Below are 16719 nucleotides of genomic sequence, written 5' to 3'. Positions count from 1 at the left end.
AACGAAAAAAAAAAAATTGAAAAGAAATAAAAATATTTTTTTTGTATCCAAACGGAACACAATTACAAAAACACATTACATTACAAGATGAAAACTCATTAAGTGAACCCTGTAATACGAGCTTTACGAAAAGACTGGGTGACATAGAGGAGAGAGTTCGGCAAAATCAATTTGTTTGGTTGCAATGATTACTTTGATAAGGAAGTCAATATAATACTTCCATGCTTGATAGACCACCCCTCCCCAAGAAAAAACAAACCGAAAAAGGAAAAAAAAAAAGATTTTTCCTGGAAAGAAGATTTATCATTAAATAAACAAAACACAAAGAGATAGACTACGCTTTTCCGAAATAGCCTTCCCATGATAAACTAACCGTTTGGTAACGGGTGTATGCCCACGTGATCTATAGATAGTACGTCATGCTTTAACACGTGATTTATAGATAGTACGTCATGCTGTAACACGTGATTTATAGATAGTACGCAATGCTTTAACACGTGATTTATCAACTTTGTACTTGTTTGGCTTTATTATAATTTTTATCTGAGCGTCACTGATGAGTCTTATTAGACTATTAAATTATAATCCTGGTACCTTTGAAAACTATAGATAGTACGTCATGCTATAAAACATATCTGTAAAACTATATTGATCTTCAGCGTAAATTCATTGCTAATTGAGGTGTGATTCTTGGATTTGCTTGTCCTGAAAAGCAATATTACAGCTATCCACATTGAAGTATTACTTTCATTAGGATATAAATTAACAAAACTAAGCACCCACGGCCGCTAATTGTGTTTTAGTAAGACAAACCAAAGAGCAACTTGATCGCGTTGCTAGTTCAATTTTCTGTGTGTTGAATCAAAATGCTATAGTACAAACGGGACAGACGATCCCTTTAATAAAGCGTCTGTACATTTGATACACTCTATTCCTGTGGAAAATTGAAAGATTGTATCAACGAACAAAGATCACGGTACTAATTTTTTGGACATTATATTACTACACACCTTAAATCAAGTTGTTCAAACGTAACTCCATTCCTTAAGAACAGATCAGTCAGTGGTCCAATTTATACCTAATTCAAATTTTAGTTTCAAAGTTTTAGTATCAACTGTTGTTGTTTTTAAAAATATTAATCGGTTATTCAGCGTTTGCTGAAGGTTATTATTTTGTATAGGTATCATTCTTGCATACATGAAGCTGTCTGTTTTTTTTTTAAATTTCCAGTCATGACAACGAACCGTCAACATTTATTAAACAAAAATTTAACATCATATTTTTAGGGGTGGTTTCTCATTCCTTAACGTAAAATTGTAACTTAGCGGTACTCTTTATTTGATGTATAAATGTTGGACTCATATCTATGGTGGGTTCCAAATTTATGACAGATTTCAAATCTATGGAAAATATGACGTTTACCATCCCAAATCTATGGCAGAGTTTTACAATCCTAATCTATGGCAAGTCTTGTAATATCCTAATCTATGGCGGATTTTTTGTTGTTTCCGAATCTATGGTAAATTTTGTGCATATGGAAAACAATGCAGTACTTATGATAGCCCCGTAAAAATAAGCATTTTCTAATATCTGCATTATACCTGTTTAACCCATTCATTAAACCAACTAGTAAGCAGTTTTTTTATATAAGAAAAATAAAAAACTAAATAACAGTTTTAATTTTCAAGTACTACATATATATATATGATAATTAAGAAGATGTGGTATGAATGCCAATGAGTTAACTCTCTATCCAAGTTACAATGTATAAAAAGTTAACAATTATACGTCAAAGTATACCCTTAAACATGGACTATTGGCTCACACAGAACAGCAAGCTATAAATGGCCCCAAAAGTGTAGAATGGTGAATCACATCTTATTTACCATAACCTTTTGTTGTGAAAAACAAAATAGTAATCAAAATAAAAAACATCGTAGTATGAACATACCAAACCAATTACAATACCTAAGAATGAAAACGATAATGTGAATTTAAGGAAATATTAATGTAGTGTGGGTTGATTTGACCTCTTAACAATGATTATCATCATATTATTACATATGTCGCATTTCTAAATTCATTCAAATGTACATTTGTGTTTATCAAGTATACTCTTCCCAGCGAAAGGTTTTTAAAATAGTAGTATACGAATTTCCGAACGACTACTAGTATGTAACGCATATAAACATCATGACACTCATCAAATCGGCAATGGTGAACACGTCAATTGTTCATGATAAAGATATCTACGGCCTGTAGAAATGCATTTCCATATAAATATATCTAAAACGTCTAGCATAAACAGTCCATTTGATTGTCCACAAAGTAAGTTAACCGTATACGTTAATTAGGATGCACACCTCCAGGCATCAATAGCCTTTTAATTAATATAAGTGAATGTACATGTAGTCTATTTCAATTAGATGATTCATAAAGAAAGTGAAGTGTATATGGATTGTTTGTATTTATATTGTCAACGTACTCATTAAACTTATCTTAAACACACCATCATCCAGGGACTCTTTACCACACGTATTAAGCTTTTTAAATACAATTCTGTATATCGTTTTTTAGTTTAAAAAAGTATAATGTATATTATGAGGCTATTTATAACTAGTTATGCCGTATGGGCTTCGTTAATTGTTAAAGGTCACAAGGTGACCTTAAGTGGTTATTTTTTGTGTCATTTTGTCTATTGTGAATCATCCCACATTTTCCTCTTTTTAAATATTAGAAAAGATAATATATTCTGACAAAATTTAAGTTAATTTTCATTTGATTGATTGGACATTTGAAGTGTTTTGAAAAAGCCAATAATATGACTGAAATTGTGGACGGCATTTACAAATGATTAGTCTGTCTGATTTGCAATCATGTAATAATTTTATTTATAAAGAAAATAAAACTAAGACACACGCGTATGAGGAAATCCTGCAATAAGTAATCTTTAGACGCATTAGTGCCCCATGTGCTTAAGTTGTTGGAATTTGAGACATTAGTGCCCCATGTTCTTGAGTTGTTGGCTTGATTTACACACAATTTTGCATCAACTTCTCCAAATTGCAAAGACATTATTTCTTTGAAGAAATTAGACAAAACACCTCTCTGTTGATCAATAATCTGTTTGTCTTGATAGCATCCTCCTCTTAATGTCTTTTCTACGATGAAACATCCTCTGATCAGAAAATGTATAGGAAAATCTATAATACAAAATATAATCGTGAGTTTCGCTAGACATTTGTTTAAAAAGAAGAAAGAAAATGTTTATCAGAAATTAAATATGCATTTGAATAGAGATAATTTACTTCATTATTTAGTCTATAGTTTATATAGAAAATTAACTTTTCATGACATTCTAGTTCAAATAAACCAAAAACAAATACTGGACTTTGTGCGAGATTAAAATTGAATAAAACGTAAAAGATAATGATAAGAGTGTCCAGCTTATCATGTTTCGGGAATGTATGGGGATTTTTAAAAGAGAAATTATTTCATTAACGTTCAACCAGTACCTTTTACATCGACAAATTGGGTCTGTATGGACACATTCACTGTTCCTATCAATCTTCCACACTTATTTACTTGATCGTGACCTGGAGCATCCATACAGTTTTGCAATGTTACGCCTGAATCCGGTTTATCTATTAGTGCTTTGTCACATTCTGGATGTCTGTGTGTTGAATCAAAATGCTGTAGTACAAAAGGGGTAGACGATCCCTTCAAACAAGCGTCTGTACATTTGACACACTCTATTCCTGTGGAAAATTTACAGATTGTATTAACATACACAGTACACGTTACTAAACTTTTGGTCATTACATTACTATACACGTTAAATCAAGTTGTTCAAACGTTACTCCACTCATTAAGGACAAACAATCGTCCAAATTATTTAAAAAAACAGTTACATCATATTTTAAAATTGTTGAAATTGAATAACTATTTCATATTGATCGTTTAAATTCAGCATCCTTGCCTGTTGCTAGGGGCTGTCTTAAACTTGTAGTGAGGTGAGAGTGTTTTTTGCTCCGTGTGGAATATATCACTGTGACTTTGAGATGAAGAACAGCAATACAAGCACTTTTCCTTTGCTTTTTGTGTGTGTTGTTTTTTGTGTACATATAAAAAAGGAGATGTGGTACGATTGCAAATGAGACAACTGTCCACAAGAGACCAAATGACAAAAAATCAACAACTATAGGTCACTGTACAGCATTCAACAATGATCAAAGCCCATACCGCATAGTCAGCTATAAAAGGCCCCGAATGACAAGGTAAAACAATTTAAACGAGAAAATTAACGGCCTTATTTATATACCAAAAATTCACAAAAACAAATATGTAACGCATAAACATACGACAACCACTGAATTACAGACTCCTGACTTGGGACAGACACATACATACAGAACATGCCCTGGTTTTAATTAAGAATTGAATGCTCCTTTTTGTAAATTTATTGGGGTGTAAAAGCTTCATTCTAAAAATGTGCGTACGGTCAACGCTTTTACAACCCTATAAAGTTACAAAAAGAAGCATTCAATACTTATAATTACATTTTTTAGCTATGATCATGAAAACACGAATTTTATGTATTTTTTTGATTTAATTCACCTGTGCACTTTATTGTTGGACCACGTGTTATTATGAATAAAAAGTTGTAATGAGCAATGCAGCTGCTTACGGAATAACACGTGATGTGCAGTTAGCCAATCAGAATATAGTATTATAATGAAACATACATCTAATGTAATTATTTTGTGTTATGGATTGATATTCCATATCTTTTGTTTATCTTTAAATGTCAATGGTATTAATCATGGTATCTTTGACGTACGCCCATTTTCCTAAGTGTTATGATACTAGCATGGTTAAATGGTGTCATACAAATAATTTCTTATAGTTTTATGATCTTGAAAATTTTGGTTTGCAAGCTTTAAGTATTAAGTAAAAGTTGTAACTTTCGGAGAACAATGCTGAAATTGTCATCGATATTTTGGAAACTATCAATCGGTTATTCAGCATCTGTTACGATTCCATACATAGAAGAGATATCATCTTTATATCTACATGAAGCTGTTAGTGTTTTAATTTCCAATCCTTGAATTAAGAAATTATTCTGGAACTTAAATTGCGACTTCCCAAATCAAAGTAGACATTTATGGCTTTACTTTTGAGACTCTTTGTTTTTTAAATAATTTGCATCATGTTATTGTTATAATGAATGTTACAAAAGAAAAAAACTAATAGTGTAATAAAAATCATTTTTTGTAATGACTAGTGCTACGACGGTTCATGGTAAGATAAAGATTGAGACGGTTTACGGCAAAGTGCATTCTTAAGATGATTTTATATTTTACTTACCATAACTTTCTCTTGTGAATAACAAAACAGGAATCAAAACCAAAAACATCGTGTGAACATAACTTTCAAATTACAATAGCTAAAAATAGATAATATCATTAAGCTTTAAGGAAATATTAATGTAGTCACGGTTGATTTTCAAATGTAGAAAATGGTGGATTAAACCTGGTTCTATAGCGCTAACCCTCTCACTTTAATGACAGTCTCATCAATTTCCAATATTTTTACATTGATGCGTTAAATAATAATATATGCCTTAATGTATAGTCTTTTTTGTACTTTAAGTAAGCATAAATTATAGTGAGTTTTGAAGAAATATAACTAGAATACATGCGATGATCTGTAACAATGCACACTTGTGATGATGAATGAACGTGTGTACAATTGCAATCTGTCTTAATTTGATTTGATTATTTATTTATGTACTTCTCTGTCCTGAGTGTTCTGGCATTTATTAGTACTGTATTACTGTCGCATAATGTTGTCATTTTAGCGGTATTTCTAACATTGCCATATAAGTGAGAGATTTGGCTAAAAGTTATCAAAAAGTCCGTTTCTATGTGTGAAACAAAGGGTAAAAATGAGTTTTTTGCAGTTTTATGAAGAGTCCATTGATTCAAAACACCCGGAGAAGGTATTTCGCTAGATTCTGCAAAATAACAGAATTATGTGTTTTTTGTTACTTTGGATTTTATTAATATTAATTTTTACTTTGTCTTAAAGAAATTTACATCAATACTCTCAATAATGACGACTTTAGTATGTATATTAATGAAATTTATCCTGTTGAACTTACTTTAAATAAAGCTAATACTAACAATGACCACTTCCCTTTTCTCGATCTTGATATCTATATCACTAATGGAAAGCTGAATACTAAAATTTATGATAAAAGGGATGATTTTTCATTTCCTATCGTTAATTATCCGTTTTTAGATGGTGACGTTCCCTTGTCACCATCTTACGGTGTTTATATATCTCAACTTGTACGATTCGCTCGTGTATGTAACACTGTTTTAGATTTTAACGAGAGAAATTTATGTATTACTGAAAAATTATTACACCAGGGTTTTCGATATCACAAACTAGTCAAAACATTTACTAAATTTTATCATCGGTATAAAGACATCATTCGTAAATATAGCTCAACATGCAGACTTCTAATACGTTCAGGTATTTCACATCCAATTTTTTATGGTAATATTCTTTATAAAGCACAAAGGTGTCAGTATTCACCTCAGAAACTTACAAAACCTTTGAATAGACTTATTAAGAAGGGATATAATTACGATACTGTTGTCAAGTCATTAAAGATTGCATATTTTGGCGTTAATATTGAGTCACTGATAAGGTCTTTGCATCGGAACTAAACACATTTATTCTAAAAACACGGGTTATGTTCTTTTCATATATGTTATGATGGTATGATACTAAACCCCTAACGGGAAGGATTGTGCCTGATGTTCATATGATGAAATCATAATCTTTCAGTCAGTTTAATTGAAGTCTGGAGCTGGCATGTCAGTTAACTGCTAGTAGTCTGTTGTTATTTATGTATTATTGTCATTTTGTTTATTTTCTTTGGTTACATCTTCTGACATCAGACTCGGATTTCTCTTGAACTGAATTTTAATGTGCGTTTTGTTATGCGTTTACTTTACTACATTGGTTAGAGGTATAGGGGGAGGGTTGAGATCTCACAAACATGTTTAACCCCGCCGCATTTATGCGCCTGTCCCAAGTCAGGAGCCTCTGGCCTTTGTTAGTCTTGTATTATTTTAATTTTAGTTTCTTGTGTACAATTTGGAAATTAGTATGGCGTTCATTATCACTGGACTAGTATATATTTGTTTATGGGCCAGCTGAGGGACGCTTCCGGGTGCGGGAATTTCTCGCTACATTGAAGACCTGTTGGTGACCCTCTGCTGTTGTTTTTTATTTGGTCGGGTTGTTGTCTCTTTGACACATTCCCCATTTCCATTCTCAATTTTAAGAAAGTGAATACCAAGATAGTTTGCCTTACACGATGTTTACGTTATTTACTAAATTACGTAAAAAATCACTTTGTCTTGTATATCTTAATGTAAGATCCAAATAAACCAAGAAAAGAAAATATTTAACTGCATGGACATTTTATTACAGGTGCCCCGATTACGTTATGTGACTTTACGACGACGTTTTCTCAATATGAAGTCTACCGCCATAACTTGCATAAGCCTAAAAATGTCATGACGGGTCACATGTATGTTGGCGTTTGTTTTCGTTCATGTTGTTGCTGTTTAGTGTTTCTGTTGTTCGATCTGTTGTTTTCCTCTTATAATTGATGTGTTTCTCTCGGTTTTTTGTTTGTGACCCTGATTTTTTTCCCCGCTTAATCGATTTATGACTATTGAATACCGTTATACTACTGTTATCTCTTTTAATTACCGACCGTGACTTATTCCCGATTGTGACTGTTTTGTTGAGTGTGAATTTACATTGCTATAAGACGTGTCACGGTACTTTTCTATCCAAAATTCATATATTTAGATTTGATGTTATATTTGTTATTCTCATCGGATTTTGTCAAATGTCGTTTGTAGTTGTACCTCTTATTTTTTCTGTTGTATTCGTGTGTTAGGGTAAATTATAATTAAATTAATCACCCAGTTTATTTATTAGATTTTTGTTTTGGTCAACTAAATTTATACGATATATTTGATTTAGAGCTTATTTTAGAAGAAACACCGACAAAGCTAGATAATACAATTATTCATCTAATTACTTCCACAATTTGATGTTAATCAGTATTGTAATTTTCATTTTTATTGATAAATGTTATATCAGTTTTATAAACCTAATCTTGGATTTTATTCTAATTCTATCCTTTTTTTGGGAAATTTTGAGAAATTCAAATGTGACGTCACTTAGTGCATTCATCATTTTGGCTAACTAGGGTGTGAATTTTTATGTGCTGGTTTAGGTTATTTTATGTATCCGTTTTTATGCTTTAGTTAGTCACCACTTCGGTTTTATTGTGTATATCTATTATATAGTCATTTAAAAATATGCTGTTTGCAAAAGTATAAATTATTCTAAATAACAAGGATGTTCTTATTCCAATGTTCCAGGCAGAAAATCCTAGCCGTATTAGTCACAAGTTTTTGGAACTTTTGGTCCCCAATGCTCTGAAACTTTGTACTTGTTTTGGCTTTCGAACTTGTTTTTCATTTGAGCGTCACTGCTTAGTCTTGTGTGGACGAAACGCACGTCTGACATATTTAATTTTCAACCTGGTACCTTTTGTGAGCTATCATTTTTCGTATGTTTCTCTGTCCTATATATGTTCTCCCATTTATTTGCATCGTAGTCCTGTCATATAATGTTATATTTAACATTGCCATAAAAGCGGGAAGTTTGGCATGCCACAAACTAAGTTTTACCCACCATGTTTCCCCTCAAAATGTCCTGTACCAAGTCAGGAAAATGGCCATTGTTGTATTACAGTTCGTTTATGTGTGTGTTACATTTTGTGTTTCCGCTGTTTCATAGTTCTCCTCTTATATTTGATGTGTTTCCTTCAGGTTAAGTTTGCAACCCAGATTTGTTTTTTTCTCAATCGATTTATGAATTTCGAACAGCGGTATACTACTGTTGCCTTTATTCATCTTTATTTGATATTTAAAATATATACATGTAGACGTGAGGAAGTATTTCGGACTCTTTAGACATACAATTTGTATAAAATTAATGTTAGTATACTGATCTGGCATATTCTCGGCCAATCTATGCTAAACGGAAATGTTTTATTCGTTGTTTAATTGGTTCGCTGTCTAAATTAAGTACGTATACTTCATATCTCCTTTGAACTCATCCATAGAAATCAAACATTGCTGACATATCTTATCTTACATGAAAACATGGATAATTGATGCGTGTGTCTATTGTTTGTTACACGTCAAAAAAATTGCTCTTACGAGCTGAATTAAAATGAGAACACAACAAATAAAAAATAGAACATGAAGTAGGAGTTCACGTTGACAAAAGAGAAAATTTATAAAATGAAGATAGGATTTAATCCATTAGGAAATCTCGACCGTCCGTTTAGCTGTCTGGGATGTACAAATACGCAGCCACGTTTGCTCAGAATATTAACGTTAAGTCCAATGCCTCGTATAGAGAGAGTGACTTGCACATTTTCAATCAATCATTCAATCAATCAGTTAACTAATCAGTTAACTAACCAAACAACAAACCAACCAACCCATTCTAACCAACCAAGCAACCAATCAATATGTTCATGATCTCGTTTGTTTCGTTTTCACTTGTTCGAAGAGACTCTCAAGATCTACATGCTTTATACTTTCTGTTTAATACATTCACCATATAAGGTGACTTAGAGCTTCAAATATTGTTCTCCACATTATCAAACTTAGAAAAATAATCCACATTGCCTTGTTTTTATGTTTTTTTTAGATATAAAGGAGTAAAAATAATATTGAGAACGGAAATGGGGAATGTGTCAAAGAGACATCAACCCGGATAAAAAGGAGTAAAAAGACTGATCGCCAAGTTTAAAGTTTGTGAACTGTATTGAAGACAAGACAAGACAAGACAAGACAAGACAATTATATTTTTTTATTTAAGTTTCGCCTCTTACAAAACATTTACATAATATTACAACTTATAAACTTGAATTGGTGGATATCTTATATTCTTTTTCTTTTCAATGTAATTTGTTTTTGTAAATTATAATCAAATAAACAAAATATCAATGATAAAAAAACTTGTCGGGGCATTAATAGCTTACGATATGGGTGTGTGGTGTGTTCATTGTTATATGACGTACAGTAACCAAAAGATGCTAAGAAACATCCTCTGACGTGGAAATGGATAGGCAATTCTACAATATAATTTAAAAATTGAAATATCAGTGTCGTTATATACGAATAATTTAATTTTAATGTAACGCGTTTTCTAATTGGCTGATAGTGTTTTTTTTCTATCAGCTCATAGATACAATTTTGTCATGTGACCGTGACGTCATCAACTTTTTTTCGTGATTTACTCCAACTACACGGGTTATTCAGTGCGCACCATATTTTTTATGTTATTTCTTCATAGACAGAAAAAATATTACAGGCATTCCTTAAAAAAAAAATAATATATTATTTTGAAAATATAGGTCCTGAATTTTCGTAATAACTCAACATGCTCAAGGGACATGCAAAAAGCAAAAGTACAATAAAGCAACTTTGGTTCATAAAAAAGAATTAAGAGGACTTAGTATAACTGTAAATTTAAAGTATGATAAAATAACGATACAAACGAAACGATAGAAATGCATGACATGCTCAAACATTCAGAAAACTATAGTAATTAAATAAAGGTCCTAACCAACTTATACAACATACAACGAACAGACATTTGAAACATAAACAAGACTATACAATAATAAGATGCTTTCACGAATATTAAAAGTTTTGTTCTTGAAATCTTTGAGTTCCCTGATTGGGACAGATTGATAATGTAAGGATTAAGATACATGGAGGTTTACAAGTCTTGTTCACATATATCCAGTCAGAATTCTACTTTGTCAAAATTATCTCCCCATTACGCCAGTTAATTTTCACAATCGTAGAAATGTAAGCTATTGAAGATGTGACGCGTTCGCAATCTTGCTCTTGAAAACCGATAAATTTATCCGCATAGCACCATTACGATCCTTATATTTTAATTGTGAAACTGCCTATTCTAGAGGTGGCGTGAATCAGATGTGGATACTTAAAAATTCCAAAGATCTTTTAGAGTACATACAATCTAACTCTCTTTCGTAACAGTATCAACACATTTGACTTTTCTACTCTTTACACAAGTATTCCACATTCCAAACCAAGAGACAAATTGAAAGAGTTGGTATTGCTTTGCTTCATAAAAAAGAATGGCCAACGTAGATACAAGTATCTTGTCTTAGCGAGGGATAAATCCTACTTTGTAAAGGATCACTCTGATTCAAACAAAAAATTCTCTGAAACTGATATTATCAAGATGCTTGATTTCTTGATTGACAACATATTTGTTACGTTCGGAGGACGTGTTTTTCAACAGACTGTAGGCATTCCAATGGGAACAAACTGTGCCCCTCTATTTGCCGACTTGTTTCTTTATTATTATGAGGCTGACTTCATGCAGAAACTTCTTAGGAAGAAAGATAAGAAGTTAGCAATATCCTTTAACTCTACTTTCCGCTATATAGATGATGTTCTTTCACTAAATAATTCAAAATTTGGTGACTATGTGGAACGCATCTATCCGGTCGAGCTAGAGATAAAGTATACTACAGATACAGTTAAGTCGGCCTCATGTCTTGACTAACATCTGAAAATTGACAATGAGGGTCGGTTGAAAACAAAACTTTACGACAAAAGAGATGATTTCAGCTTTCCAATTGTGAACTTTCCATTTCTAAGTAGCAACATTCCAGCAGCACCTGCATACGGGGTATATATCTCCCAATTGATACGATATTCCCGTGCTTGCATTTCCTATCATGATTGTCGTGATAGTGGGTTGCTGCTCACAAGGAAGCTATTAAACCAAGAGTTCCAAATGGTGAAGTTGAAATCATCACTTCGTAAATTTTACGGACGCCACCACGAGTTGGTTGACCGTTATGGAATAACCGTTTCACAAATGATATCAGATATGTTCCTTGCGTCGTAACTACAATCCCCTTTCTTTTCATGAATGTGACCTACCGAATTATACTATTTACCGGATTTGTTATCACATAAACAACACGACGGGTGCCACATGTGGAGCAGGATCTGCTTACCCTTCCGGAGCACCTGAGATCACCCCTAGTTTTTTGGTGGGGTTCGTGTTGTTTATAATAATTCTTTAGTTTTCTATGTTGTGTCATGTGTGCTGTTGTTTGTTTGTGTTTTTCATTTTTAGCCATGGCGTTGTCAGTTTGTTTTAGATTTATGAGTTTGACTGTCCCTTTAGTATCTTTCGTCCCTCTTTTATATGTCAGTTGTATTTTAAAAGACAAATATGTTTATGTTTAATGTCAACCTGTAGCTTTAATATATACTTTGTAAATGATAGAATCTGCAGCGAGATGATGTTTCAAATATTCTTGCTTTGTACGTTTTCAAGACAAAATATTCAATTCAAACACTCCCTAACATAAAAAGGTGCACTCGATTTTCTCTTTTCGATACAATTGTTACCCATTTTTAAGATTTTTTTCTTAAATCACCAAACGGAAGGGCAGACACGAAAATTACGGAACTAATAGATTAATATGTTCTCCGTCCGTGGTTTTTTTTTTTTTTTTATAAAAATCGGAGGTTATGCATTTTCTACATCCAACTTGATAGATACCCATGTCGTCGACTTGATATCTAATTGTTCTGCTTAACTATGTAATAGATAAATTGAAACCTTATACAAATGGTGTTTTTTAAATGGAACACTTCGTAATTGAGAAGAAAATTGTCATTTTATTTGTTTCTATTAACTTTTTTTTGTTACTATAGTAAACATTACAGTAATCATTTATCGCCTTCTCTAACAAGAGCTTCGATTCTGTTTCAACCGGGTTTACGCCTGTATCATGGAAAATAATAATGGTAGCCATACACTACTACGCACTCGATTATTTTCCAAGCTAGCATTGTGATTATTTTAAATAGATAATTATCATCGACCCTTAAGTCAATTATAATCACAAATAATTTTGTTCTGCAATTTATTCAGATTTTTAACTAATTACCTATTTTATCGAACAATGGAGGGTCTATCGAGACTCTCAGTGTCCCTACGAGTCTTCCACATCTATTGACCTGTCCGGGACCAGGAGCGTCAGTGCACGTGTTCAATGTAACATCTGAAGCCGCCCGAGCATTTTGCGCATTTTCACATTCTGGTGTTCTGTAGGTCGATTCAAATGTAGACAGCACGAATTTTACTGCAGACGGGATAGAAGAACTGTTCAGTACAGCGTCTGTACAGTGTAAACACTCTATTCCTGAAGAAAAAAAACCAACACTGGATCATATTACAAAAAAACCCACAAACAACGATTGTGCCAAAATATGGCATTATGATAACTATTTTCACCTTTTTTCAATAAATGTTTGATCTTCGGTGTAATTATTATATATATATTTCTAAATTTAGGGCACTTATGAGCCAGAATAGAAACATCTTAATCTTTTATATACAGATATAAGAAGTTCTGGCATGAGTTCAATGAGACAACTCTCAACTCAAGTCACCATTTGTAAAAATTAAACCATTTTAGGTCAAAGTACGTCCTTCAACACGGACATTGGCTCACACCGAACATCAAGCTATAAATGACCCCCAAAAATTACTAATGTGAAACCATTTAAAAGGGAAAAACCAGCGTCTAATAACCGCATCAACAAACGACACCCACTGAACAACATTCCCACTTTTCATTGTGTAGGATTTTCAATGTACATTTATATAATTATGTGTGTGTGCAATGTCTGTCGATTTACACCAAACTTGTACAAAGAAACATTATAATTATGTGTGTGTGCAATGTCTGTCGATCTACACCAAACTTGTACAAAGAAACATGTTTTGCTACACAAAAAAATAAATAAAATAGTATTTTTTTATTTAGGCGTACACAATCTATAAGCCATGTGTTATCTTTTAACGTTTTGTTCTAAAAGTTGACCTGTTATAAAATTACAAATAACTTAATTTTGTGGTAGATTGGTGCTAGTTAAAAAAATCAACGATATTCGCTACTCTGTTTCACTGTGAATTACTGTTAAAATAGTATGATAGCATACATGTAACAGAACTTAAAGAGCAAAACAATATTTTTGCAAAACAATATAAAAGGTCTTTGTTTTCGAGATAGAAGCTATTAAATATTTTGCGGGAAACTAATTCCTCTTGATTTGCATACAAAAAAAATTTAGCTCTTTCTTTTGAAAACTATGAGGAGAAAAAAAAAATTCAATAGGATTTTTGAGAACCTCTATTAATACGCAATTAAACTATAAAAATAATGCAGGGGTAAGCGGACACAATTTTTGATGCCACCACATGAATAAAACACATGAGCATTTCGAATATTTGACAAAAGGTCAAAACATGAAATTAAGCAAACATCGTCCTCTCCAATTTTGGGCAACAACTATGGCAAGCCGTTTTACTTTTTATTCGAATTTCAAGATATCTTATTTAATATTTTATATATTTTATATAAAATATAGGATATCTCATTCCCTATGTAAGATATCTTATATAATTTAATCTGTATAAGATATCTCATAAAGTTTATAAGATATCTTATATATTTTATAAGATATCTTCTAAAGTTTATAGGATATCTTCTAGTTGATAAGATATCTTATTAAGTATATGAGATATCTTATAAATATTTTTAAAATAAAATATCTTAAATACTTTATAAGATATCTGATATACTTTATAAGATATCTGATATACTTTATACGATATCTGATATACTTTATAAGATATTTGATATACTTTATAAGATATCTGATATACTTTATAATATCATATATCCCTTATAATATATATAGAGAGTTTAAAAGATAAATCATAAAGTTGAAAAGATATATCATATAATTTATGAGAGATCTTACAAAGAAAAAATTGTATAAGATATCTTATAAACCATATAAGATATCTCACAAACCATATAAGATATTTATAAGATATCTTATAAACTATACAAGATATGAGCCGCGTCGGATAGAAATCGACCTTATGCAAAAAAAATCTCAATTTGAGTTTTGTTCATATTAATTTTGCTTATAGTCATACAATTTGAATGCACAAAACCGTTTTACTCTAGCTTTCTTCTTTTAAAAGTTTCGCTATTTCAAAGTTGTGACGGCTACATATATTTAACTTCAGAATCTCACGACAACGTCGTGAAATTAGCATTATCGTGCATTAATTTTATTCTTTATCGGTCCTTTTCTCGTTATAGAGAGAGCCACGAAAACATGCCTTTGTATACAATATTGAATTTATTTTATAAGATTGTTACAATGAAAACATAAATGATTCTCTAGTTTTCAATCCAACTGTAACCAGTACATGTGAAATGTTACTCCTCTGAAGCACGAGGACAAAATTCGTCACGGAAATTATACTGGAAAAAAGGACGGACTTCATTGTACAGATAACGCATTCTCTTCTTTGTCAGCCCTGCTGGCTGAATAACTTCTGGAAGTGTCGTGAGCAACTCCGGTACGTTTGTGTTTTCCTTAAGCAAAGCCAGTCTTTTCTCCGGTTAATCAAGAGTTTCTCTCGCAAATACGACTCTAGTAAATCAGAAGTGATAGAATTTTCCTATACCTCTGGGTGGTTTGAAATAATTAGTGAAGAAATTACCCCATCTGTACCACTTTAAGCTGTGTTCGTCATCGTCATTTTCATTATAAACTTCTGACCTATTGCATTTGGCAGAATTGTCAACATTTTAACCAGTTGTGTTACAGTGTTTACGTCCGACTTTCTAAATTTCTTTTTCAACATGCCAAAATTAAACATGCGTCACATAAACATTCTGTGTGGCCAGCAATCATAAAATGCAAACTAATAGTTTTGTGTAAACCCTTTGCGCACCTCCACAACAGATAATGTAAAGAAGTTTTATTTTTGTTTTGTCCCACAGAATTATCAGCATGAAAATGACACGCCTTTTCATCGTAAGTATTACCATGCAGATAATGGTGGAGCATGCTTAAAACAGCATTGGGTCCATGTGTCCGACTTCAATTTTCCCCGATTGTTTGTTGCTCATCAATAGAATAATTCGTTTGCATTGGAAAGTTTTCGTCGCAAACTCCAAATATTTGAAACTTTCGAGGCGTTAAAAAGTAAAGAGCTCCAACCTCTTGGGACGAATGTTGCACGTTTATATATTGTGAAAAGTCAACATTTTCAAACATTTTTGAACATGGAGTGTTATACTTTCCTATTGGAGACTCAGCCAACTAAATTCATCACGTGATCTTTGAGTACATAATTTATAATATTCACGCTGCGTCCGCGCAGACTGTATATGGTCAATTAATCTTTGAGTTCTCACTTATTTCAAGTCTTCTGAAATTAATCCGGAAATATCATCCCTCAACTGAAAGCACGTTTTACACAGATCCGTCTTTGGTTTCATAAATTGAATATGAGGGACACATGCATTCCAAACTTCTTTAAATACGGTTAGTTGAACATATTGTTGTTCTGAGTTAACGAATGCACTAACATATTTGGAGTGTACATATTTCTTGCTCTCGCTACAAGGTAGAAATTTACCACAACATTAAAAAAGAATGGAATTAATGA

The 16719-nt window shown here is 32.2% G+C and overlaps 1 protein-coding gene and 1 long non-coding RNA gene across 3 annotated transcripts in view; both read right to left on the bottom strand.

The window, feature by feature from the left end:
- Positions 1–16719, bottom strand: part of LOC139485976 (uncharacterized) — a 67551-nt gene that overhangs the window by 30676 nt on the left and 20156 nt on the right. The window contains exons 2-3 of one of the 2 annotated variants that reach the window (XR_011655439.1): positions 13127–13381; positions 10208–10249 (exon numbers count right to left, since the gene is read on the bottom strand). This is a non-coding gene — a long non-coding RNA (uncharacterized lncRNA). Of the gene's footprint in view, positions 1–10207; positions 10250–13126; positions 13382–16719 lie in introns of those variants that run through there. The other variant, XR_011655440.1, reaches the window with a different exon arrangement.
- LOC139487066 (uncharacterized) lies at positions 2865–5457 on the bottom strand. The gene is made up of 3 exons (XM_071272075.1): positions 5368–5457; positions 3516–3758; positions 2865–3203 (listed from the first exon to the last, which is right to left on the bottom strand). Exons 1-3 carry the CDS (start codon positions 5414–5416, stop codon positions 2875–2877), a joined length of 621 nt encoding a protein of 206 aa, XP_071128176.1. The 5' UTR covers positions 5417–5457; the 3' UTR covers positions 2865–2874.

The sequence above is a fragment of the Mytilus edulis genome, chromosome 8 (assembly GCF_963676685.1).
Source record: "Mytilus edulis chromosome 8, xbMytEdul2.2, whole genome shotgun sequence".
Taxonomy (NCBI): domain Eukaryota; kingdom Metazoa; phylum Mollusca; class Bivalvia; order Mytilida; family Mytilidae; genus Mytilus; species Mytilus edulis.
The sequence above is the reverse complement of the archived record's forward strand: the minus strand, read 5'-3'. Positions and strand labels throughout refer to the sequence as shown.